Source organism: Sceloporus occidentalis, unplaced genomic scaffold, assembly GCF_023333645.1.
Source record: "Sceloporus occidentalis isolate IW3139 unplaced genomic scaffold, rSceOcc1.0.p SCAF_9, whole genome shotgun sequence".
In the NCBI taxonomy this organism is placed as follows: Eukaryota; Metazoa; Chordata; class Lepidosauria; order Squamata; family Phrynosomatidae; genus Sceloporus; species Sceloporus occidentalis.
This window is the reverse complement of record NW_028316989.1, coordinates 25,816,812-25,843,847: the sequence shown is the minus strand read 5'-3', so window position 1 is coordinate 25,843,847 and position 27,036 is coordinate 25,816,812. Positions and strand designations below refer to the sequence as shown.

The 27,036-nt window shown below is 52.8% G+C and overlaps 1 protein-coding gene across 1 annotated transcript in view; it reads right to left on the bottom strand.

The window, feature by feature from the left end:
• Positions 1 to 20,913: 20,913 nt before the first annotated feature.
• LOC149307076 (protein unc-13 homolog C-like) overlaps positions 20,914 to 27,036 on the bottom strand; it is a 77,706-nt gene continuing 71,583 nt past the window's right edge. The window contains exons 27-33 of the mRNA XM_089537961.1: positions 26,898 to 27,021; positions 26,569 to 26,625; positions 25,858 to 25,938; positions 24,176 to 24,323; positions 22,996 to 23,088; positions 22,728 to 22,887; positions 20,914 to 22,606 (exon numbers count right to left, since the gene is read on the bottom strand). Of these exons, the coding sequence (XP_089394087.1) occupies positions 22,321 to 22,606; positions 22,728 to 22,887; positions 22,996 to 23,088; positions 24,176 to 24,323; positions 25,858 to 25,938; positions 26,569 to 26,625; positions 26,898 to 27,021 (949 nt within the window). The 3' untranslated portion in view covers positions 20,914 to 22,320. The remainder of the gene's footprint in view (positions 22,607 to 22,727; positions 22,888 to 22,995; positions 23,089 to 24,175; positions 24,324 to 25,857; positions 25,939 to 26,568; positions 26,626 to 26,897; positions 27,022 to 27,036) is intronic.

Sequence of the window (27,036 nt, the reverse complement as noted above, 5' to 3'; positions counted from 1 at the left end):
CTTTCCTACCTTCCCCTTTTCTTCCCTCTTCCTTTCTTCCTTCCTTCCCCCCTCCCTCCTTCTTGTCTTCCTTCCTTCCTCTCTCGCTCTCTCTCTTGCCAAGAGAGAGACTTGTTCAGGAAAGGCTTGCCAGGGTCTTCCTCTGAGGCTAAGAGAGTGTGACTCCCCCAAAGCCACCCAGCGGGTTTCCATGGCCCCATTTCTCCCCCCCCCCCATAACTCCTTCCCAGACTTTGGCCCTATTCCTTCCCTATCCACCCACTTTTGCCTCCCTTCCCACTCACCCACCCTTTTCTCTGATTCCTAGACCCCCTTGTTGTTGTTGTTTCTTGCTGTGTGTCCTCAAGTCCTTTTTGCCTCCTGGCCACCCTCTCTTGGAGTTTTCTTGGCAAGGTTTGTTCAGAGGAGGCTCACCATGGCCTTCCTCTGAGGCTGAGAGAGTGTGATGCCCCCACTCAGTGGGTTTCCATGGCCGAGCTGGGATTTGAACCCAGAATCATAGTTCAATGCTCAAACAACTAGTCCACACTGGCTCCAACAATCCACTTTAAAAGCTTGGTCTTCATCCCAGGGTGTCCAGATGTCTTCACCACAAAAGAAGGCACCACAAAATGGAAGACATTCAAGAAAAAGAGAGGACAGGACTCAAGAAAAGCTCAAAACACTCCTAGAAATGTAAATGCATGCTTCTTAGTCATGCTCAAATGGAGGATGTTTTAGAAAACCTCCTGGACAGAAGGTTGGAATGGAGGACATGTCCTGAAAAAGGAGGAGATGTGCCCTGCCCTGAAGCAAACCTATCATGGGGTTTTCTTGGCAATATGAGTTCAGAGAAGCTTTGCCATGGCCTTCCTCTGAGGCTGAGAAAGTGTGGCTTGCCCACTCTTGGTGATGTTGTTGTTATTATTATTATAGTTTATTTCTTCTTTGTGGTCTCTGTGAATACATACAAATGGGTTTCACTGTGCCTGCGCAGTGCTGTTCGGAAACTTCTGGAATCACTGGGCAAAGTTTACTTTGCAACATATAGAAACTTTTTGGCGGTAACTCCGCCCACCCGTTATAAGGCTCTTGCCTTCCCGCTCTTTTCCCCAGTTCCTTTTTTCCGCCGCGCTAGCTGCTTCAGGGAACTTCGCTCGCTTTAGCTTGCAATTGGAATCACTTTCACTTTTGACCTCGGACTGTCTCTTGACCATTCTCTTTCTCCCGCCCCTGGTAATTTCGGACTTTCGGCTTGTTGACCTCGTTTTTGGACTCTCCCTTTCACTTTGTCGACTTCGGAAGGATGCCTGCACCCTTCAAGAAGTGTGATGTTTGCGGAGGCAAGGTGCCCATTCAAGATCTGCACTCCTCCTGCCTCCTGTGCCTAGGAAAGGACCACGACCCTAAGGCTTGCCCACTCTGCAAGTCCCTCTCTTCCCAGGCTCGGAAGAATCGTGAGTCTCGGCTGACTTAGGCCATCGCTCAGGGAAAAGTCTAAGAGGGGGGTCCGCGTCCATCCTCGGCTCCCTCGGCTGTACCGGCCGCCTCCTCTTCCCGGGCCAGCGTGTCCAGCTTGGTGTCTGCCCCGCCGATGGCAGAGTCGTCCACCACCACCGATGTGGCCTGTGGTTCGCAAAAACCCAGTGCCACCGACAAGCCCTCCAAGCGCCCCCACAAAACGTCGGGGACTGAGGGTTCCGAGCCCGGGGCGAAGTCTGGGAGGAAGCCATCCCTGGAGGGCTCGCGCTTGCGCTCGAAGGATCGAGCGGAGGCGGAGGTCCTGACCGTGCCGGTCCAATCCTCCAAGGCGTCGTTGAAGGCATCTCGACATGCCTCCAAGCTGCCCGAGAAGGGGGCATCCTCAGTGACATCGAGGAAGGCTGCAATGGAGGACAGGGACAAGACATCCAAGCCGCAGTCTGTGGGAGCCGTTGTCCTCTCAGATCTGCCGGACAACCCCTTCTTTCCCCCCGAGGATCGGGTTGAGACGCCATGATCATCAAAGAGGAGGCACTCCAAGGAGGCGACTGAGGACTCCGCACCCAAGAATTCCAAGCCCACCGGGGACCAGAGTGGGTCAGCGATGTCCTCCAAGGGGAAGGAGCGCGCTTCCCATAAGCCACGCTCCCCATCCAAGAAGGTTCGCACGCCAGCCTCCTCGCATCCAGAGGACTCCTCCGCCTCGCATGCGGCTCCCGTCCTGGACACATCGCTGCCTTCGACGGTGGACTTCGCCCGTGCCGATGCAGGGACAGTCGGCTGGAGGCAGTCTCCTTCTTTCTCTCTCCATTCGGATGACGACGAACCAGTGGATGAGAACACTGACATGTTCTTGGACTCGGAGATGGGGAGATACTACATGGCAGTGCTGAGGGAGACCGCCTGCCGAGAGTTCACCAGGCTGAACCTGCGTCCTGTGGCCCCTCAGGGAGAGAAGCCCCCGTCATCGCATCCGACAGCTTCAACATCTGCCCCGCAGCATCCCGCGACAGAGCCGCTAGCCTTGCAGATCCTGATGCGTCCCGCTACTCGAGTCCGGGTCCCGGATATCCCGCTGACATCGGACACCGACTCGGAGGGGGAGCCCTTGCCACCGTCGGGGGACCCTTCGGACGACGACACCTCCGTCCAGGCATCCCCAGAACAGATGCACCATCCTGAGCCGTCTTCTCCAACCGATGATGTGCGTTCGTTCAACGAGCACATCATCAAGATGGCAAGGGGGACATTGAGCTCCCCTTCCCCGAGGAGGAGGCTCGGGACCCAGTGGAACGTCGGGTGCATGGCCGGGTGCCCACAGCGCCCTCCATCCCGCTGCTGCCGTCCTTGGAGTCCATCGTCCGGAGGTCGTGGGATGCGCCAGCCTCCTTGGTAGGATCGTCCCGGAGGATCGAGTCCCTCTACCGCATCTCCCCGTCGAGTTGCTCATGGCCCGTTACACACGGGCTTAAAAGGACGCGCGCAGCGCATACTAGGGTTAAGCCAGGGCGGTGCTTCTGCACTGCCCTAATCCTAGTGCGTGCTGCGCGGGCACAAAATGGCAACAGCCGTTCCACACGGCCGCCGTCATCGATACGTCACGGCCGCGCCGCCTCCAAACGAGGCGGCGCGGTTGTGACGTATTGGGGTCGCGGCAGGGCACTTAGGGCGCCCTTTCCGCGACCCCGGAAGGAGCTCCGTTTCGGAGCTCCTTCCTGGTTTGGTCCGCTGGGTGCAGCCTTTAGACAGCTGCGCCCAGCGGACCAAAGGAGAAAGGGGCCAAGCGGCCCCTTTCTCCTTCTCCCCGCCGCCGCGGGATGTCTATGGGGCTTGAAGCCCCAAGGACACCCCTTTCCAGGCTGCCTTTTGCCGCTTCCCTGCAGCCCGAAAAGCGGCGGATCGGGGCCTCAGCGGCTGCCGCTCTGGCCACTGAAGCCCCAGTCCGGTGGGGAAAGGTACGCCTACAGGCCACCCCGTCTGTAACGCGCCCTTGGTTGGCTGACCACCCCAAGCAGAACTCGGCGATAGTGGAGGGGGCTCAGCAGGGCTTCATCCCCAAGCAGGCTACTTCTCCAGTCGACCGAGAAGCAAGAAAAGTTGATGGTCTTGCCAAGAAGGCCTACTCAGCGGCGGCCTTCGCGGTCAAGGCCATCAATTATAACGCATGCATGGGGGCCTGTATCCAGACCCTAATGGAGGGGATCTCGCCACTCCTCCCAGACGTCCCGGATGAAGTCCAGAGACGCCTGGTAGAGCTCCGTGATGAGGCCCACTCCATCAGCAGCTGGCTCTTCACTGCCTCCAGGAATGTGGCTGACTGTGTGGGACGGGCCATGTCGGCATCGATGGCTTTGCGCCGACATGCGTGGCTGAGGGGGTCAGACCTCAACTCCAACGTGAAGTCAGCCATCGAGGACATGCCACTCAACGGGACTGGCCTCTTCCACGCCGAGTCCGACGAACGCCTGAATAGAAAGTTCAGGATGAAGGCGGTGGCCAAGAAGCACAGGATGTCGTCGGCTTCCATCTCGCCCTTCAAGAAGAGGCAGCGTCCGTGGCAGCCCCAAGGTCAGTCACAGGGGCCCTTCCAGCAGGACCGGCAGTCTCAGCAGCAAGGCTCCCAGAGACGCCGTTACCCCTCTCAGTCTTCCTCCTCCTCTGGCTGTTGCAACTTTCCTCCCCGGTACCGAAAGTCCTGCCGGCAGGATACTGACCAGGGGAAAAAGAGAGCCTGAAGGGTTCCAGCGCGCTTCGTCTCTTCCACCCTTTTCTTTTTGGACATTCTGAGGCCCTTTGCCACCACTTGGGTCTCCATTACAACGGACTTGTGGGTCCTAAACATCGTCCGTAGGGGTTATGCCCTCGAGTTCCAAGAGCTCCCCCCAACCGAAGCCTTCATATCCACTCTCCCCTCGGACACCCTTCTCGATGAAGTGCGCACCTTGCTAGACAAGGGGGCAATTTCCCCTTTATCGCCCGAACATTACTCCAGGGCTTTCTTTTCCAGGCACTTTATGGTACCGAAGGCAGATGGTGGCATCAGACCCATCTTGGACTTGAGGGATCTGAACTATTTTCTTGAATACCGCCGGTTCCATATGGTAACCTTGGCTTCTCTTCTGCCTCTGCTCCACCAGGACCTGTGGTTCACAATGGTCGACTTGAAGGATGCCTACTTCCACATCGGAATTCGGGAATCCCACCGGAGATTCCTCGCCTTCGCCATCGGCTCCACCGCGTACCACTACAACGTGCTTCCCTTCGGCCTTGCCACGGCCCCAAGGGTCTTCACAAAGTGCCTGGCTCCAGTGGTGGCATACCTCCATCAGAGGGGTCACAGAGTCTTCCTGTACTTGGACGACTGGTTGTTTGTCGCCGACTCACAACAAGAGCTCCAAGAGGCAGTCTCATTCGCCTTGCACCTTTTGGACTCCCTCGGTTTGGTCGTCAACGAAGAGAAGTCCCACTTCACACCGACCAGGCAGGCCAAGTTCATCGGAGCCATCCTCGACTCTGAAAGATGCTCCGCCTTTCTCCCTCCAGACCGTTTCCAGGCGTTGACAGCATCGCTGAGGTCTTGCATCTCCCACAGAAGGGTGAGGGCCAGGGATGTCCAGGTAGCCCTGGGCCACATGGCATCCACAACATTCGTGACACCGTGGGCAAGGCTTCGCCTCCGACCCCTGCAGTCCTGGTTCCTCTCAGTCTTCTCTCCGATGGAGGACCCTCCGTCCAAGTGGCTCACGGTACCGAGACGGTGGCCACTTCCCTGAGGTGGTGGCTGGACTGCCACAATGTCTGTATCGGGATGCCCTTCCACCAACCTCAGCCTCAATTGACTTTGACAACCGATGCTTCCCTGGAAGGCTGGGGCGCCCACCTGCTCGACCTGGTTGTCAAGGACAAGTGGTCCGCCCAGGACAAGCATTTCCACATCAACGCATTGGAGATGCTGGCAGTCGAAAAGGCGTTGAAGGCATTCGAATCCTCGGTCGCAGGCAAGGTGGTCCTCCTGAGAACGGACAACACCACTGTGATGTATTACATCAACAAACAGGGAGGCACCAGATCCAGGACTCTGCTCGAGATCACTCTCCGCATTTGGTACTGGTGCATCCACAGACAGGTGCTCCTCCAGGCGATTCACCTTCCAGGAGAAGACAACGAGTTGGCGGATCGCCTAAGCAGATCTCCCTCGGTGTGCCACGAGTGGAGGCTCCATCCGGAGACGGTCAGCGACCTGTTCGATCGGTGGGGAACCCCCCATGTCGACCTCTTCGCAACCGAATGGAACAGCCACTGTCCCCAGTTCTGCTCCAGGAGGCGGATGGACGGATCCCTCGGAGACGCGTTCGCCTTCCTTTGGACAGGAGAGCTGCTCTACGCCTTTCCTCCCTTCCCTCTCATCATCAGAGTGGTGTCCAAGATGACAACGGACCGATCGGATGCGATCCTGATCACCCCGTGGTGGCCGAGGCAGCCCTGGTTCGCATCCCTTCTCCACCTCTCCAAGAGATGCTTCCTCCGCCTCGACTTCCGTCTGGACCTGCTGTCGATCCAGTACGGCTGGATTCTTCACCTGGACATCGAGAACCTGCCGTTGGTGGCCTGGAGAATCCAGCCCCTAGCCTCACTGCAGGATGCGGTGAGGACTGTGATCCTGGCTGCGCAGAAACCTTCCACCCAGCGGTCCTATGCCCTGAAGTGGAGGAGGTTTAACCTCTTCCTTGATCGAAAGGGCTTGTCTCCGACTCAGGTTCCACTCCAGTGGTACTGGAGTTCCTGATGGCGCTTTTGGATGAGGGGTTATGCCTCACATCCATCAAGTGCTATTTGTCTGCAGTTTGTTCCAGATACCAATTTGAGGGTAGGGCTTCCTTCTTTAGGGACCCCTTGGTGAAGGGGTTCCTTAAGGGATGTGCCAACCAGCACCCTCCTGTGTCGGTACCGGCGCCGGCTTGGAGCTTGGAGGCAGTGCTGGCCACCCTCCAATCCAAGCCCTTTGAACCGATGGCCACAGCGGACTTGAGACTATTGACTTGGAAAACCGCTTTTCTTATGGCCATCACCTCTGCCCGCCGTGCGGGCGAACTCTGTGCTTTGCAGAGGGACCAGCCCTTCCTAAAATTTCACAGGGACAAGGTAGTCCTCTGGACAGACATTACTTTCTTGCCCAAGGTTATGTCTGCTTTCCACATGTGCCAGGACATTGTGTTGCCTACTCTGGCGTCCAATCCGACTTCGGATGCGGAGCGAAGCCTGCACTCGCTCGATGTCAGGAGAGCGCTGGCTTTTTACCTGGACAGAACTGCTGCCTCCAGTCGATCCGAGAGGCTCTTCCAGTGCTACTCGGAACCGAAGAAACGGTTGCCTGTGTCTCCGCAGAGGTTCTCCAAATGGGTGGCTGGTACCATCCACCTCTGCTATGAGCTTTTGGGTAAACCTCTCCCTGACAGGGTTCGGTCCCATTCCACAAGGGCAGTTTCAGCATCCTCAGCATTCCTGTCGGGGATCCCCTTGGAAGATGTTTGCAAGGCTGCTGTCTGGTCCCAGCCTCTGACTTTCATAAAACATTATAGGCTTGACACCAGGGCCATCCGAGACTCAGCTTTCAGGAGGGCTGTGTTGGTCTCAGGGTTGCATTGATTGCACTACTGGTGATTGTTGTTTACAAGGTTTATGTAAATAATGCCACTGTTTTTACATTCTGTTGAATGTTGGTTTGCACAATTCCGATGGGATTGGTCTTACATGACTTTACATCCCCTTCTCAGGTTTTGCAGTGTTATTGCTGTGTTGAGTTTTTGTGCACATACAAAAGACTGACTCTCTTTATGGTTCAGGGTTTTATTGTTACAATAAATATGCCTTTGTTTTACCATAGCTTTGGTTTCAGAACACTCCCTCCGCCGCTTACCTAAGCTTGTCAGTCTAAACCCATTTGTATGATTCGCAGAGACCACGAAGAAGAAGGACAGGTTGCTTACCTGTAACAGTATTTCTTCGAGTGGTCATCTGCGAATACATACAAATCCCACCCGTCCTCCCCTCAGTGTCCTGCTCTTATTGGCTCTTTCCATCGCCTGCTTGGCGGAAAAATTGCGGAACTGGGGAAAAGAGCGGGAAGGCAGGGGCCTTATAACGGGTGGGTGGAGTTACCGCCAAAAAGTTTCTATATGTTGCAAAGTAAACTTTGCCTAGTGATTCCAGAAGTTTCCGAACAGCACTGCGCAGGCGCAGTGAAACCCATTTGTATGTATTCACAGATGACCACTCGAAGAAATACTGTTACAGGTAAGCAACCTGTCCTTCTAAAGCACTGAAAATGGTGTGCCTACTATGTGTCTTTTCTTTCTCACCCTGAAGCCATTCCCATCCTTGTTTCATAGGCTGCATCTACACTGCAGAAATAATGCAATTTGATACTGCTTTAACTGCCCTGGCTCCATGCTATGGAATCCTGGGATTTGGATTTTTGGAGGAGAATTTGCCTTTCTCAGTCAGAGAGGAGTGGAGCCACAACAAACTACAAATCCCAGGGCTCCATAGCATGGAACCAGCAAGATGACCAGATGTCCTTTTTTTCTGGGGTATATCTTACATTTCAGTCTTCTGTCCAGGAGGAATTCCAAAAATGTCTTCCCTTTTGAACATCACTAAGAACAGGGGTAGGCAACCTTTTGGAGCCGGGGGCCAGGTTGCTGTCCCTCAGACAAGTCGGGGGGCCGAAGCCGAGGGGTGGAGCTTCCACCCTCCGGGGGTGGGGCCACACTCCGGGGGCGGAGCCTCCACCGAAGCCCCGCAAGGAGGAGGAGGCGTGTGCCCGCCCTCTCCTCCTCGGTCCCTTTCTGGACAAACACCCCCAAAATGCATTCCAAAACACACACAACAGCACATTTGTGCATTTCACACTTTGGAAGGTGACACTCTCAGCTTCAGAAACAGTAGTTGCCTGCCTCTCAAGCTCACTCATCATCATCACCATCACCACACTATCATTGTCAAAGCAAGGGAGACTTGTTAGCATTAAAAGCACACAAAACACACTTTGGAAGGTGACACTTTCTCAGCTTCAGAAACAGTAGTTGCATGGCTCTCAAGCTCACTCATCATCATCACCATCACGAGACTTGTTAGCATTAAAAGCACACAAAACACACTTTAGAAGGTGACACTTTCTCAGCTTCAGAAACAGTAGTTGCATGGCTCTCAAGCTCACTCATCATCATCACCATCACCACACTATCATTGTCAAAGCAAGGGAGACTTGTTAGCATTAAAAGCACACAAAACACACTTTGGAAGGTGACACTTTCTCAGCTTCAGAAACAGTAGTTGCATGGCTCTCTAGCTCACTCATCATCACCATCACTACGACCACCACCACCACTATCATTGTTACAGCAGACCTTTTAGCATTAAATGCACTGAAAATACACAGAAATGCACTCCTCCTTCCTTCCTTCCTTCCTCCCTCCCTCCCCTTTCTTCCTCCTTCTCTTCCTCCTTCCTCCTTCTTTCTCCCTCCTCCTCCTCTTCTTCCTCCCTTCTCCTCTTCCTCCCTCCCTTCTCCTCTTCCTCCTCCTTCTTTCCTTCCTCCTCCTCTTCCTCCTTCCTCCCTCCCTCCTCCTCCTCTTCCTCCTTCCTTCCTCCTCCTCCCTCCTCTTCCTCCTTCCTTCCTCCCTCCTCCTCCTCTTCCTCCTTCCTCCTCCTCCTCCCCCGCCCCTTCCTTCCCTGCCTGGAGAGAGCTGGCCAGGGCCAAGGAGACCTCGCTACAGCAAGGCTCCATGGCTCTGGCAGCCCTCCCGCCGGCGGAGAGAGCCGGCCAGGGCCAAGGAGACCTCGCTGCAGCAAGGCTCCATGGCTCTGGCAGCCCTCCCGCCAGCGGAGAGAGCCGGCCAGGGCCAAGGAGACCTCGCTACAGCGAGGCTCCTTGGTTCTGGCAGCCCGCCCGCCGGCACCAGCAATGGCACCAGCCTCCCAGAGGCCCGCTGCCGCAGTCGGAGCCCTATTCGAGGGCTCCGGTGGCTGCAGCTGGCCTCCTGGAGGCCGAAGTCTCACGCGACCTTTTCTGTGGTCACGCGAGACTTTGCCTCTGGGCGCCGCCATTTTTGAACGAAAAAATGGCGGCGTCCAGAGCAGCAAAAAGCCGTGACCGCCACCAGTGGTGGCGGCGGTGGCGGCGGCGGCGGCGGCAGCAGCCGGGGGCCACTCCAACGACCTCCGCGGGCCGCATTCGGCCCGCGGGCTGGAGGTTGCCGACCCCTGACTGAGAAGCATGGATTTATATTTATATGAGGGGCTTTAGCTTTTACTTGGTTATGTCCTCCATTTTACTTGAAAGACCTACATTTTGCAGTGCCTTGTCCTCCTTTCAAGTTAGGACAGCCGGTCACTGTGGGAGCCAAGGGCACCTAAAGTGGTGTCAAACTGCATTAATTCTGCAGTGTGGCAGCAGCCCTAGTCCTCTCACCTGGTGACCCTCCTGGTTTTCTTCTCTTTCTTGTGATGCCCTTTCTGCCCCCTGGGTGAAGATTTTTAGTTTTTAGGGGTCATAGATGGACCACCACTACCCCACAAATTCATGGGATGGGATCCAGATTTTTCCATTCCAGCTTGCAAAAGGAATATGTGTGCATTAGCCTCCATTCCAAATATCTCAGCAATAAAAAAGTCTTTAACCTGTAAAAACCTAATTGGCTTTTTGACTAATTTTCAGTACTGTGACGAGAGATTCGAACCTAAGTTTTATGTCATGTTTAGCTTTAACAAACAAAACAGCGGAAATCAAGGGGTGAAAATAATTATTACGGGCGACAGCGGTGCCAAAATATTTCTCGCCTAGGGTGGCAAAATACCTAGAGCCGGCCCGGGGTTGGATGGCCATTTCTCAGGGGACCTTGAGTTGAGTAGAGGTTGGACTTGGAGTCCCCTTCTAGTCCTAGGATTCTAAAGAGGGCTTCCTTTCATCTGCCCTGAATCCCCCAAAGTTCGGTCTCAGTGGGTGGCCACCGAATGGGGGAGCAGGCAGGCGGGTGGCAAGGGTGGCTGGTGCCCCCAAACATTGCCATTCCTACCCTTCAAACCACTGGCAGAAAGATGGGGGGCGGGGGGCAGTGCTGCTCTCCAAGTTGGGCATCAGCAGAGAGGCTTCTCCTGAGGGACCCCTTGCACCCCCTTTTCAATGGATGCCCCAAACTCCAGTAGTGGGGTGGTTGGGGGCCATTTGTCTGCCCCCAAGTGTGTGCCCACGCATGCATTCATCCTCCTAAATTAAGCTGTTTTTTTTCCAACACAGAGCCCCTCCTCACCACAGGCTGCTTGGCAGCAGAAAACCCTAAAACACTCTTGTAATTCACGCTGAGAGGCATCTTATTGGGCCACATTTACAGAGTATGTTTGTGTGCAAAACTCATCTGGTTTTACGCACAGAGTAATACTAGAAATATTACCCAATATTGCTCAGCAGCCCCTTGCATGATTCATGCAGGCCTTTCTCTTGAATGGGGACCATGTCAAGGTTGGCTAAATAATGGCCGTTCCCTCTGGAAGGGTCCCTCAGGGCCACTTTGCACCATCAGGAAGGGAGGCCAGCGGGGGGGGGGGGGTGTGAGGGTGTGTGGTGTGTGAGTGTGTCTGTGTGTGCTTCTCTTCCTCCAAAGCCTCCCGGGACTCATAGATCTGGCTGCCAAAAGTGTGTGAGGTCCTGCATCCACCGGAGCCCTTCCCCATGAGAGGGAGGCCTGTGTGCAGCCATGACAAAATGTATACAAGATTTAATTTGAAAGCCAAGGAAGGGAGAGACTGCAAGGGTTTCCCCACCTCCAGCACCATCAGCAACATCCGAGCTGGAGCTATTTGTTCATGAGAGCGCAAAGAAAGAGCACAGATGAAGAATGGCATGTACAGCCATGCCTATCCAGAGTGAAGCTGGGACTGGGCTGCAGGCACCGAATCTGCCAGTGTCAGGACAAGGGAGGTCAGGGAGAGCAGGCAGCAGAGCAACAGGCACCCAGGACAGAAAAAGGAGGGATGTTTATAGCAGGAGCAGCAGCAGCAGCAGCACCCAGAAGGGATCTCTGGCTGTGTTCAGAGGAGGAGAACACTGTGTTCAACCAACCAACCATGAACCCACAGATATGGCACAGGGACACAAACCCTGACGTCTGGGCAAGGCACAATCCCGGAGGGATGCATGTGGAGAGGGGACCCCTACTGCCCCCATCCCTCTTCCCTGGTTGCACCGAGTCCGAGTCCGTTGGCCTTGTCTGAAGAAGGTAGTTCATGATCATGCTGCGCTCTCTCTCTCTCTCTCTCTCTCTCTCTCTCTCTCTCTCTCAGTGTGGGGAAGGGAAGTGCAGGGTCTGAAGGGGGAGCTTTGGCTGTTTATGGAAGGAACCAGGACAGCCGTTCCCTCCCTCGCCCTTCTCTCCACGTTTACTAACATGAATCCAAGTAGACTTACCCATGGATAAGGGAGCTCTCATGGCCACTTTGGCACCAGAAATAAGAGCCCAAGTGTGGCTTCTCTCTCGTTTGCTTTGAATGGCACAAGCAGGGAAATCGTGTGCCAGGCTGAGAAATGGGTGGAGGGTTGCCAGGTTGAGACAACTATCCCAGTCCTTGAGGCCCAGGGACTATCCCTTGTGATGGCTCAAGAGACGGTCCCAGGTGATGTTGCCAAGGTAGCTTCTTCTGGAGCTGTGAAGCCTGATACATGGCAGCACTGACCATGCTGAAACATACAATCGAGCCTATGAGGAGAACACATGGAAGGCATTGCTCTCTGCCTGTGACTTCTCCACTTGCCCTGAGGATGGGAAAGAGGGAACTCAGGGCCAGCCCAGAGGCCTAGAAGCCCTACCTGACTTTCTCCAAAAAGCAGCAGGAAAAGGAGATGCTGCTCCTCAAGCCCTCGGGCAAAGGCCAGTCTTCCCATCCTCAGTCAAAATTTCCCCTCAACTCTCTGTCTGGTGCCCACAAGCCAAGCCAGGGACGTAGCCAAGGGGGGGAGGGTGTCTTGGGGTCCGGACCCCCCCTTCCGTTAAAAAAAATGAATGGTGCGTGCTGCTGCGCCGCCGCACTCAAGCCCCATTATAATGGTGGCACTTAGTCTGGACCCCCCCTTCCTAAAATCCTGGCTACGTCCCTGGCCAAGTGTTGGAATGAGGACCTTCCCGTTCTGTTCCCATGTCCCAAGATGGATGTCAAGGCAAACCCTGATCATCCACACAGGAAACATCTGAGGTTGAACGGAGGTGGCAGGGAGTGGCATCACATAGGTTCATGGGGTTCCCCATTCAGGGCTGCTTGACAAGAGCTGGCGTTGTGACATTCATCCCATTAAACCATTCCCAGCTCCTGGGGACATTATTTCTCTTCTGGTGGGGAAGCAGGAAGGGCAAGGAGAGCGGCTGGGAAAATATTTTCACATTCCAGTCACTGAACAAAAAGCATTGCAAACCAAATGGAAATCTGCTCCTGTGCACAGCCGGAATGAGGGAGTGAGCAAGCAAGCGTCACGGCTCAAAGCCTTTTGCAAGGCAGCTACTTTCAGAAAAGATGTCTCAAAATTGCTGCTAATGAGATATTATGCCACAGTGGTTGCCTCCACTTTGTAAACATAAAATGGACTATAATGTGTCAAAACTGCACTGGATGTCAACCAAATGGCTCTGTGAACACCACACTCTCTGGGCCTCTTGAGCCTTGGGCTGGTTTCATTAACAACAACAACAACAATAATTTATTTATATCCCACCCCTTTGAGGTCAATCGGGGCAGCTAACAGCAATAAAATACAATACATTGTACATCAAAATTCCCTCCCCCCCTTAAAAAATTATTAAATCAATTATAATTAAAACCAATAAATTAAACAACATTAACACATACACATTATTACAAGACAAAAACAAAACAGAATAAAACTAAACAAATAAACAATTAAACAACAACAACCTCCCAGTCTTTAAGGACTCCTCTCTTCTCCCTTGGCTGTTGGGGCAGGGACCCATACAAGAAAGAAGGACCAAGTTGTGCTCACACCCCATAACTGCCCCCTACAACAAGGACCCAGCCACGCCTGGCTTCCTTATGCCCCAGTCTCCACATGTCTCTAAACGTGGCAGCCGTCAGGTTCGATTTCTCAACTAGATGCCACATCCCATGGGAAAGAGAAAGGAGGAAACCATCCACCACGAAGAGACCTGCAGCATTTTACCCCCCCCCCCCCCGAATTCTGAGAAATGCATGGCTGGAAAAGGGATGTTGCTTGGCTATGTGTGAAAATATGGCAGTCCTCTTCACCTGTTTTCTGTGCCTGTCCCCAGGGTCTTCCCCTCCCCTTCTCCTCTTTTCCTGAGCCCAAGAGAAGTCAGAAGCTCCATGGGGCAGCAATCCGTACTTTGAGAAGTGCCCGATCCAGCAAGTGCAAACAAACTAAGGACCTTACCACACGGGGGCTTTTCGAGTGTCAGTTCGCATTGGCCAATGCGTATTCGCGTTATATAGCATTGGAGTTCCACACCTGTGAGCTCTGAATACGCATTGACCAATGCAATATAACGTGAATACACTTTGGCCAATGCGTATTCACGGCTGGGTTCCAAACTGAAGGCAGCCGGCTCCTCCGTTTTCCGAGTACGCTAAATTAGGGGATCTGCTCGATCCGCACTGATGGCCAGTGCGGAACCCCTGCTGCTTTGGCTGGTGTGTACATCCAATCCGCTGGTTCTCTTGAAGACCACCGGTTACAAATCTCCCATGATGCTGAACTGGAATTTCCCCTTTCTCCTTCCGGTGGCCCTTTCCCCTTTTAGCACAACTGCTGGGGCTGGGAGCGTTATTTCCACTGAACAAGATAAAGCAGAAACCTTTTGTGTCCGGGGAGGGGGGAATGTATATGTATATATTTGTGTGTGTGTGCAAGCATATACATGCAGCATTACACTTTCAGCTGCTCCACAGTTTGTGTGTGTGTGTGTGTGTGTGTGTGTGTGTGTGTGTGTATATATATATGCGTTTGTGTATATGTATATGTATGTGTATATATATATATACACACACACAAAGATGTGTGTGTAAGCATATACATGCAGCATTACACTTTCAGCTGCTTCACAGTATATATATATATATATATATATATATATATATATATATATATATACACACACACACACACACACACATATAACATATATATATAAACACTCAAGCAGACAGATGTGTGTGTACACATATAAATAAGGCATCACACTTTTGGCTGTGGCACAGTGTGTTTTTGTATATATATGTGTGTGTTTATGTGTATATATTATTATTATTACTATTATTATTAACCTTTATTTATAAAGCGCTGTCAATTTACACAGCACTGTACATACAATCTTTTTAATTGGACGGTTCCCTGCCCTCAGGCTTACAATCTAAAAAGACACATCCATCCATCCATCCATCCATCCATCCATATATATATATATAAACTCTCATTCCAATCCCAAGGGAAAGGTAGGTACATTGCCATGGGTGGGTGATCCAGTATTCCTGAATGGCAATGTACCAACCGCATGATTTCACTGTGTGGATCCTTGGCAATTGCCATCCAGGGAAATTTCCTTGTAAAAGGGAATTCCTGCATGGCAAAGTAACATCAAGAAGCACACCCTAGGGAAAGGTAGGTACATTGCCATGGGTGGGTGATCCAGTATTCCTGAATGGCAATGTACCAACCGCATGATTTCACTGAGTGGATCCTTGACAATTGCCATCCAGGGAAATTTCCTTGTAACAGGGAATTCCTGCATATGCGTGTGTGTGTGTATATATGTATATGTATGTGTGTGTGTGTATATATATATATATATATATATATATATATATATATATATACACACACACACAAAGATGTCTGTGCAAGCATATACATGCAGCATTACACTTTCAGCTGCTCCAGTTTGTGTGTGTGTGTATATATATGTGTGTGTGTGTGTGTGTATATATATGTATATGTATGTGTGTGTATATATATATATATATATATATGTATACACACACACACAAAGATGTGTGTGCAAGCATATACATGCAGCATTACACTTTCAGCTGCTCCACAGTTTGTGTGTGTGTGTGTGTGTGTGTGTGTGTATATGCGTGTGTGTATATGTATATGTATGTGTGTGTGTATATATATATATATATACACACACACACACACACACACACACACACACACAAAGATGTGTGTGCAAGCATATACATGCAGCATTACACTTTCAGCTGCTCCACAGTACACATATACACACACACATATACAGATGGAGCATACCCCTTTCCTAAGAGGCTAAAGGCAGCAATTCTCGCGATATTCCGCGCTAAACAGTGACCTCATTCTTCACCCCCGGAAGTTAAAAATGTTGCGCCCCATTCAGAGCCCCACAGAGCATGCGCAAAGCTGCCGATGTGCATCGGCGAACACACATTATTCGGCTGGTGTGGTTCTCCAATCCGCACTGGCCTCGCTTTGCGTCAATACGCATTGGCCGATGCGCATTGGCCGATCCAGAAGGCCGCCCAGGTGTGGATGAATGATACGATATGACATGAAATCGGATCAGCAAAGCGTATTGAGAGAGCGCGAATGTGGATGCCCAATGCGATATGACGTGAAATCGCATTGGCCAATGCGAATTGACGCTCAAGAAGCCCCCGTGTGGTAAGGTCCAATGGGCAGAAGCAGCCTCTTGAATGCATGCCCCAGCTTTAACCTTTACCTGCAGCCACTGAGGATTCAGTTTCGGCCAAGGAGCTAACCTTGCTTTGGCTTTGCTGGTCCTCCCTGCCAGCTGTCCAGCCAAGGGGCTGGTGGCCCAGTCCTTTTCCCTCTGGGCTCTGGGGCTGAGCAAAGCCTTCTGTCTATCTGTGCCCACGGCCCCAGAGAGGCCTTCGTTCCTGAAAAGGGGGAGGGCAGCCAGGCTGGTGGCTTCCTGGCCAAGGCTGGGCAGTCCTTTGAATCCAGCAGCCACATTTATTATGTATAAAGAGCGAGGCTGCCATTTTCTTTCATTCCGAGAAATCAATACTTGTCTTCTCTTTTATGCAGCAAACGCTGCACAAGAAAAATCCATTTCTAGCAAACGCGTGAAGCAGAGGCCATTAATCAGTTGTTTTGCTCTTAACTGTAGGGAGGCCCAGAGCAGACCTTTAACGTCACCCTGTTAAATTTGCATGAGGAGAGGAGCATTGCGTTTGCTCTGCAGCCGCGGCTTCACCTCACATCCAAATATCGCATAGCCCCTGGGTGCTTAGTTCAGATCTTCCGTCTTCCTAGCAGCCTGCCATTGGCTTTTACCAGCCCCTGTGTGATGCCGCCATGTGCATCTAGGCGCCTCCAGAGCCAGCCCTGCCATGGTGGCTGCGTTGCACCCACAGCATTGTTACGCAGCCCTCTTGGGCCAAAGCGGTGCAGGAAGAAAACAGCCAGGCAGAGATGCTCAGGGGCTTGGATGGCTTGCTCACCTGGAGGCCTGGGTGGGGGTCCCGCAGCCAAGGGAGGGTGCTGCCAGGCAGACCCACAACTGCCATGGGAGGGACCCCAGGGCTGCTCTGAGCATGGAAGGCAGAGAGGGCAGGGGCATAGGGACCGGAGGAATGCAAGTGAACCCTTCCTGGTCCCTGTTTCCTACATACCCTCTATATGGCCCACATTGGCAGGCACAGTCCTCTGTCACCCAGCTTTCTCAGCTTCTTTTAAAATGTTCCAGTTGCTCTCCTCTTCTCCTCCCACTTTCCCTCTTAGTCCTCAGTTTACTTCTATTGCCACAAACGGAGTTAAAAGTGCAAAAGTGGTTTTTATTCTGCTCACTCAGCAACAGGGAAAAAAGAGGAAGGGCAGAGTCTCTCTTTTCCCAGTTGGATGAGGCAAAAGCAAACTGATGCAGCCTCTTCTGCCTTGCCTGTTCTTCCTCATTAATAATTTTGCCATCCTGATGGCACTCTTATGTTGTTTGACCACGAGTGTCCTGGCTTCCATTTGCGAAATGTTCTTAGTGGTCAGCAGGGTTGTCCTACCTGCAAGGGCCAAAGGGCAGGATTGACCCCGCTCTTTTCTGTGGGAGGCTGCCCCCCTCAAACCCCTTCCAGGGGGCCTTGGTGAGGTGGAGGCCATGGCAGGCACAAGCATCTTCCCACTGGCATTTTCATGCTCCTGCCATCTACTTTTGGAGGCTGTCTGGAGGTGACAGCTTCTGACAAGCCAAGTGATATTCTTGGCCATAAAGGTATAATTTTGCCATTTGATTGACATTAAAGCACTCCCTCAGATAATGAGAGTCCTCACCAATTCCCCCAGGGGCATCTCCAGCTGTCTCTTGCTCTCTCTCCCTATTGGAAAACTTGTTATTTCCTTATCAGAGGAACTCAGTGGGGTCAGCCTTGCCAGTGCAACCATTTGAGAAATGACGCCTCTTCTTGCCCAGGGGCTGAGCCTCAAGGAGCCTCGCCTTGGAGAATGGCAAGTGCAATGAGCTAAAGCCCAGCGTCCCGCTGCTTAGAAAATGTCTGAGCTCAGGGGAAGTGGCAGCCTGGTGCCCCAGAACATGTGCAGAGGACCTGTGGCTTACTGCCCTGCTGCCCACAACAACCATGAGAGGTGGGTGCATGTGTCTGGGGGAGTGGGAGATGTGGGGGGAATGCTGGTCACCAACGGAGGAACTCAGTGGCTCATAGAATCATAGAATCATAGAGTTGGAAGATACCACAAGGACCATACAGTCCAACCCCCAGCTCAACAGGGCCCTTATCTGGGGCAGCACTGTACTGGGACTCAGTGGGACCACTGAGGGTGGTGTCACCCGGTGCAGGTCCCCAAAATGGGTGAATCAGCATTGGACTGTCCCTCCCTCCCTCCTTCCTTCCCTCCTGCTGCCTTCCTCACCTGCCCCCTTGGTCACCCACCCACCTGCCCCCTTGGTCACCCACCCACTGCAGCCTCCGAATGGCCTGGTGAGCAAGCGAGAAAGGGAAATGCTGGTCTTCCTTGCTTGCCCAGTAGCCACACCAGTCCCATTGGGTATATAGGCCCGTGGGAAGTATTGGTTTGAGCATTGAACTAGGACTCTGGATACCAGGCTTTGAATCCCTCTCTGCTCAGCCATGGAAATCCACATGGGAACCCACCTTGGGCAAGTCCCACTCTCTCAGCCTCAGAGGAGGGCAATGGCAGACCCTCTCTGAATCAATCATGCCAAGAAAACCCCACAATAGGGATGCCTTAGGGTTGCCATAAGTTGAAAACAACTTGAAGACACACAACAACAACAACAGCAAAGTGCTACAAATGCCCACCTTGATAAACAAATCGATAAACAAATTTGAAATATATTTTATTTAATTGCAAATATTTACACACTGTTTGAAAGAGGTGTACATCAGCGATACTTAAATATATACAATAAATATAACACACATATACAAATTAACATGAATTCTTTATGAAGTCTAAGAAATACATGTCAGTTTTGCTCAAATAAGGGATTTTCTTCTTTACAGGCTGCGGAGCTAAGCATCTGCAAGGAGGATGCCAAGCTTTTCTCTTAGCAAGACACTTCCCTCTTGTCACCTGACTTTTGATGGGGCTTATTTATATCTCTTGCAGAGCCCGTCCCTGATACTCTTCACGATGAATTTCAATATCACAGCTCTTCCCTGAGTGGCTGGATGCCAATCTCTCCTTGCAAAACTAGCCGGCACCAAGCAAGTGCATGTCCGCAGAAGGGCAGGGTTAATCTCCACCGCAATAGACCTCCAGGTTTCCTATGCCTCCAATGGCAGAAGCAAAATTACTGGGCAGAGTGATGTTCTCTCGGGACCCAGCTTGTGTGTGTGGAAGAGAGAGCAAGAGAGAGGCCGGATTAACGGATCTTTCCTAGAGCCTTCTCCTAGTTTCGTCAGCAATGACTGAGTAAGCAAGCACCTTAAATATCCTCTGGGCACAGGGGTAGGAAAAGTGCAGCACCAGGTTTGAGTGTATGTGGGTAAAAACATGGTGAAAAAGGTCCCCCAGGTAGTGTTTAACTTCTTTTTGCAAGGTGTCAGCTGCCAAGGTCTCCTGGGGTGAATATGGAAGCCCCTTAGCCGTCCCTGTCACCCCCAATTTCTTGGAACAGCTCTTGCTGTCCTCTTGCAAGCTGTAGGACTTCTCAGCTGCCCCTCCAGGGATGGTGCCCATCCTGCCCAGCCCTGAAAGCAAGTCCCTGCCTGTCGGCCACTTTCTCACCTCTGCCACCAAAGCCTCAGAGGGTCTCCAGTGCAACCGACCCCTTTGGTCTGTGGCAGCAAACACAGCCAGCCGTGAAGCCTGTGGCACCCCAACGCCTGGCAGATTCTTTTTGTGGGTGGTGGGCAGCCAGGCCATCATGGGCATGTCCTCCTCAGGCGGCAGCTGTGGGCAGGTAGAAAGGAGAAAGAACCCCAACAGTGGACCCCTCTCCTGCTCTCCATGTGGCATTCCTCAAAGACAGTAACGGACAACCCCTAAAGGGAAGGCCTCTGCCTGCCCCTTTGCCCCATCAGCCTCCTTCCTTGGAGGCACCTCCATCCGGCTGAATCCTCTGAAAGGAGGAGGCCGGATCCTGAGAGTCCTTTGCCCAGGAGCAAAAAAGGGTGGCCAGGAAGATGGCCAGGAGGTGGGGAAACTGCCCTCGGGTCACTTGGCCTGCATGCTTACTTTTGGGCAGGTAGGGCTGCAGGCGTTTTTAGACACAGTGATCTCTCGTCTTTTTTTGCTGACGTGACAGTATTTCTGGTGTTTGGACAGTGCGTTAATTGGGGGGACATGACTGGAAATCAGAACAGGCCACAGGACCAAGTCCAGGCATGCAAAAGGGCAGGAGGAGAAGGTCTTTGGGAGGGAACCGATCCTCTGGCACTCACTTGCACCGCCTGCCATGCAACACCCTGCTCCTGCCTTTTGCCTGCAATTGTCCATATTGAGGGGATGTATTTGGAGGAGGTCTCTGTGGGTCCCAGAAGTCCCCACCTCCTGCTCCCCTCTCAGTGAGGCTGGCTCTTCCAAAGGAGAGAGGAGACTCACTCATCCTTGATTCTGGGCCCCTGAGCGAGTGTCCCACACTCGGGCTTGAAGCCAAACAGAGATAGGTGGGAACACATCTGGGTTCCCAGAGGGAGGCGGGCTGCTGCAAGGGGAGACGGAGAAAGGGAGGCGCATCTGGGCAAAATCCCCCCCCAGCAAGCCCAGGGCTCCCTTTCTCCATCACAAACCTTTGGGGCTGCAAGTGTGTGGATCCTGCCTGTGGCCAAGACCTCTCCCTTGCTGCGTCCAGGTGCCTCTGGCAGAAGTGGAATAATAACCGCTGGTTCACAGCAGCACTGCCCACCTTCCCTCCCTCCCTCCCTCTTGCTGAGCAAATAAAGACAGGGAACAAAGAAAGAGCAGTTTCTTCTTGCTTTATTTTACAATTTCTCATGAAATATATTTACAGCATGTGGATGATATTTTGGTTGGTTTTATTTTATTTTTTTGCCTCAGTGCAGGACACAGGCATGTTGCATAAGTAGAAACCTTCAAACATTTATGAAAATAAAAAGAAGAAATAAAGCACTTAACTGAGATTCCAGCTAAGTATGTTAAAGGTTTGTAATGGCCAGAGTGAAAAATGTCAACAGCAAAACTGCTTCTAGGGGAAGGGTCTCCAGAAGGGGAACCCCCCACTCCACCTTCCCTCCCTTTAACCCTGTATAGTCCAGCAGCAACAGCAGCAGCCGCAAACCCCTCCAGACGCCCACATGCTGCTATCCAGAAGGCCGTGGGGCAGGGGGCCCTCTGTTCCTGCCCAGAGGAGAGAGAAGCCCCCTCCCTGGGCACCCTGAGCCAATGACCAACGCTGGCACCTCTGGCTGGCATCTCCTCGCACTCCTCCTCCTCCCACCCCACATGGGCCACAGCCTTCTCTTTGGCCGCCTGAGGCCTTCCCAGGCCCATTTGCTTCATTGAAAGAGGCAACCAGGGGCTGCTGTGCAGGATCCCACCCCCTCCCAGCCCTCTCACCGACTCTGAATGGGGCTTCTGAGGGTCTCCATGGGGCCTGCACATGCAGCCGACCTCTGAATGGGGGGCAACAGGACGACCCCCTTAATACTGCAATGGTGTTACCTTTGGCGGAACAACGTTACCTCAAGCCATTCAACATCACAGTGATCATTATGAGAGGTCGGGGGGAAAAGATCAGCATAAAACATTTCCACCTTTTTTATTTTTAAGTTTGTATGCAAAAATCATTTCTTTATATCAGCAATTATAAAATTAGAAACCCTTTCTTGAAGTAACTGCACCTGTAAGTTACGGTAGAAAAACCACCAGGGGAAGTAAGAGTTAAAATGGAGTTTGCATAAAATGGAAACTGGCCGAGCGGCCGAAAGTTCCGAGGCTGGACGGTGCAAGAGGATGGGGGCCGGGAGGACAAGACTTGGAGGAGCCCACGCCAGTCGCTAACAAAGACACAACCCAAAAGACAAACATGTTGCTGGGCAACCTGATGGGGCAATGCGACAAAAGCAACATTTCCAAAAGATGCCATTAACCAGTTTGCCCGCGATGGCAGTTTTGGCACTTCATTGAAACAATTACTTGTTTTTCAAAGACCCCAACATGTAGAAAAGATCAAGAGCTCTTGGACATATCTGGCAAACGGAATACTTTACGTTCTGGCAAACACAGAAATAGAGTTAGTTAAACATTCCCACAGAGTTGCAGACACATGCATGGTTCGGACATCGGTAACACTGGGTCAAGGGCCTTGGCGTCGGTTTTTGTTTTTTGCATTTACTTGCATGGAGTTCTCAGGCGGTTTCTTCTGGGGACCGCGTTTCAGATTTGAGTTTGACAAACTCTTTGGCGACATCGTCGTTGCTCCTCTGAGAGAGTATGCGCAGGATGGTCAGCCCTGTCTCGTCTATGTGAATGCTCTTCAGCAGTGGGTGCCAGGCAGCACTGCTCCCTCCGTCTGTCAGGCTCCGCAGCTGGAAGACGGTCATGCCGATGATGCGGTCCTCCCTGGCGAAGCAGTAGTCTTTCACGGCCAGGTGGAGCTCGTAGGCCGCTGGCCGCTCCTCCTTGCCCAGAAAACTGGGGCCAGAGAGAGAGAGAGAGAAGGGGTCAGGATGGTGGCCAGGTACTCCTTGCTTCCACCATGGCATGCGCATGCACAAGGAGGAAGGGAAGGGAGGGGGACCCTGGGCCCACTCACAACTGGAAGGTCTCGTTGTACTTGGGGGACCAGGTGTTGCTCTTGGTCTTGGTCCCGTGCTTCCTCCGCTTGTCACTGAGGCTGGGCCCCAAAAGGAAGACCTCTACAAAGGGCCGGAACATGGCACTTGTTTGCCAGTGGAGGCCGTTAATTGCTATAACTGAAGGCAACAACAATTAGCACAGACCACCTGAGGACCCCATGCCTAAGAGACATGCATGCACACAGACACAGGCCCAGTGAGGTCTGTGCCGCTTTGGTAACGCACCTTTCACCGTCACTTTGTGCTCTCCGGTTCCTGGCTGCACTGTGAGCTCCACCTGCAGCTGGATCTCCCCCACAGTGTTCTCTGTCACCTGGCCTGGAAAGAAAGGATACGGAAGGATATAAAAGGCAGCTGCGGGAGGGTCACGAAGGAAAGAGTGTGGAGGAGAGGGAGGGGGCACATGGCAGGGGTGAAAGCCAAGGTGACACTAAAGTCCAGAGAGAGGGCCCTGTGAAGAGGTGATCTCCATGCAGGCATAACACATCACCCAAAACACCCCCTCTGGATCGGGCTGCATGGGGAGGTTGTCTGAGGACCTCCTCAAAAAGCAAGAGGCAAGGCAGTGGCTGAGTTGGGAGCGACATCTGTCCGTCTGACTGGTCAGCAGGAGGGACATTTCAGCCTTCTGAAACTCTCCAAATAGCCTCCCATCCTTACCAGGGAGAGCAGTGGGGAGGCACCGCCGTGTGTGGTGTGTGTGTGAGAGTGAAAGAGATGCAGGGAACCCTTGTCAGGGTGGTTCCACCATGAACCCCCAGAATGGCCGAGGTGCTATTGGTCGGCTGCTCTGGCTGCTTTGCCCCCTCCCTGTTCCTTACCTGGCCCCCCTGAACTACTGGCCTGAAGGGGAGCAGCCCAGCAACACCAGCCCCATGGGGGTTGTAGGGGTGGAAGGGGCCACCTGTTAGGCATGGGACAGGCTTGTTGGTGGGCCGCCTTTCCCAAGGGGCACTGCCATAGAAGGGCTCACCCCAGAGAGGCTGGGGGCATTCAGAGGAGGAGAGGGCCTAGCTTACTCTCAGCCCTCCTTGTGTGTGTGGATGTTGGGGGGGGGGTCTACAGCTCAGACTTTGCTTCCACATCATGGCCTTCAATGCCAGGCTGGTGCTTGGGGGCCAAGAGGAGAAGTAAAGGGGGGGGGGGTGAGGAGCTGGGAGGGCTTTGGCGCTGTGTTTTTCAAATTCTTGCCACAGATTGATTTCTGAAAGTGAGTCTTTGGGGAACCTTAATCTGTCTTCCAGAAACAGTGCAATTAAATAAGACAAACACTGGAGATCTTTTCAATTATCCCCCCCAGATCTGTAGACAAACGCAGCTATGAAGGAAGTGATTTACATCTGCAATGGAACAAGGGCACTATCGGCAAGAGAAGGGGGGCACGGTCCCTTTGCTGTGGACTCACTTTGCGCTGTCTGGGTGTCAATGAATTTCTTTATCAGGACGTCTGTTGTCTGAGTGTACAGGTTCAGTGCATATTTGAGCGACTGCAAATCTGGGCTCTTCTCCAGGAAGTTCTTCTTGAGGCCACTTCCTCCCGCATGAAAGTATTGCTGAAAGGAGAAGAGGGGAAAAGAGGGGGGTCACAGTGGGGCTCTTGTCCAGCCGAGAAACCCCCACGGCCGGGATGGGAAGCACAGGGCCGAACTGGTCCACTTTACACCCTCCGCAACCCTTCAGGCTTTAACAAGCAGAGGCTATTCATCCATCCATCCATCCATCCATCCATCCATCCATCCATCCATCCGGGGAAAATTATGTGGTATTGCTCTGCATGCCAAGGTTGAACGCTCCCCATGGCCTTGCAGTGGGAAAAGCCCCTTGGCTGGGCAGCAAGGTCAAGCGCAAGGCCAGCTGGAGCGGACGTCCACTGCTGAAGGGGTCAGCAGCCTCTCGGTGCCAAGGGAGGCCTGTTTCCTCAGCACAGCCAAGAACCGGAGGAGAAGATGACCACTGAATCCTCCAGCTGCCTGCCTAGTTGCCCAGCTCTGCTGAATGGTGGCTAGCCTCATTTAAATTGCTGGAAGGGCGATTTAATTAGCTAGCAGTTATTCAGTACAAATGTGTAATTAGACACATCTTTCTAGATAGGAGAGCAGTTCAGCAATGGAAATGTGCCCTTAGGGAACTGTGAAATTTGCCACCACTGTATTTCCCGCTGATGGAGAGGAGCTGTTGCCTGCATCCCAGCCCCTCCTTGTGGCTGAAAGGACCCCCTAAAAGTGCTGAATGGCACAAGGAGAGATGGGGGTGCAAGGACTAAGGGGCCCAGGATGGAAAGGCTCAGAGAGCAATGGGGGGGTCACAAGGTGGGTCACAGCCCCATTTCTCAAGCTCTGGAGCAAATATTTCAGGCCTGCTCAATGGAACAACCCTGTCCTCACTGTAAGACGGTAAGATTCATTACGGTGAAGAGGGAAAGATCTTACATGAAGCAATGGAATTAAAAGCTGTATTCTGCATAGCAAACTCATTAAAAGCCGTGTGTGTGTGTGTGTGTGTGTGTGTGTGTGTGTGTGTGTAATGAGCCTCTAATGCTCTTTTGAAGTCAAGTAAGATCAAAGAGATAGCAGAGTGTGTGATACTCTCTTTCAACCTCCACAAAAACACTTTGGAGTGACCTAAAATGCATTGTTTTGCAATGAAATTTCAGAGCAGCTCACTTATTTACGGACTGCTGCTGGCTGGAAATCCTCTGCCCGCCATCTATAACTGACTGGTGTGGCTGCACTGCCCTCCAGCAACTTTCCTGGCGCAGAAGGAGGCATGGGAAAGGAGGGCCTCCTTCAAACACTGGGGAAAATGTGGGCTTTTCGACACAGGGCAGAATAGAAGTATGTTTTTTGAATTAACATTTTGAAAGAAGTGGTAAATCCTCTCAACAGGCTGTTCCCCCCTTTTGTAACGGGGCCAACCCCTGTTGACCTGCTGTTCCTCCACGACTTGTTTTATGCACCAAGTCAGCGTGTTCCTTGGCATCACTCCTTCAACAGAATATTCCCTGCCACAGGCAGAAATGATGTGGGATTCTCATGGCTGGCGAGGGGCTGCCCCTAGTGTGCCAGCTCCTGGCTGAGCAGCTCCTACCTTAATGGTGGCCAGAACCACGTCCATGATCGCGCACTGCCGCAGCGTCAGGCTCTTGCTATCTTCCCGGATGACGTGGTCCTGAAAGAGGAGTGGGAAGGCGGTTGTGGCACAGCGGTTCTTCCCAAAGTGGGGCAGCCCCTTGCCTGCTGTTCACCACCACCTCCCTAGTCGGTTGGAGGGTAGTCAAGGGCTCTGAAAACCCCCAACTGACATAGCTCTATTTAACCTAACATTAACATGTGGAGCGGACTGCCACAGTTTGTGTATGTGGGGTGTGTGTGTGGGGGGGTGTGCAAGCTAAGAAGGTGGGACAAATTCATGGGATTTGGGAGGGAGATGCACAGATATCCCCATGGAGACTCCAGGTTCACTCAATGGAGCTGTGCCTGTGGGTTTGTGGAGGTGGATGCAAGGCTGACTGGGGCAGATTCTCTTCCAGATGCTGACCCTATGTGTCTGTGTGCATGTGTGGGCGCAGCTCCCCCACGTTGCAGCTGTGGGTCCCCCTCCTCCCACAGGGCCACAGGCCAGGGACATAGCCAAGGGGGGAGTTCATGGGGTCCTGACCCCCCCACCTTCCATTACAAAAATGAATGGTGTGTGCTGCTGCGCCGCTGCACCCAAGCCCCATTATAATGGTGGCACTTAGTCTGGACCCCCCCCCCCCTTCCTAAAATCCTAGTTATGTCCCTGCACAGGCTCCGTTACCTTCAGCTTGGAGAGCTGGCTGAAGTCTTTGGCTGCGCTGAGGAGCATCGGGGGGCCCTGAGGAGAAAGAGAGAGGGCAGCCAAAGGGGAAAGTGGGACCATGCCTGGTCCAACGCCCGCCATCCACTTGAGGGGGGGCTGAGCTTGACCCCAGCCTCTCAGGGGCTCCCAGCAGGCAGGGGGGCTTCAGGGGAAGCAGGGTTGGGGTCAGGGGGGCTTCCTTCTGTGGAAACTCAGGGAAGGAGGGACTTCTGGTGGCTTCTGGGTGGGGGGGGGGGTGCACGGTGGCCTGCCGCCCCTCTTCTGGCCTGGAAGCCCTGGGAGCTTACAGTTTGGTCCGTCAGGGGCGGGAGGACAATCTGCTTTTCCATGGTGTTCAAGACCAGCTTCCAGAGCTCCTTCAAGACCCGCTTCAGCACTGTCTTCTCACAGATCTTGGCGGAGGCGCTTAAGCTGCACAGGAAGAAG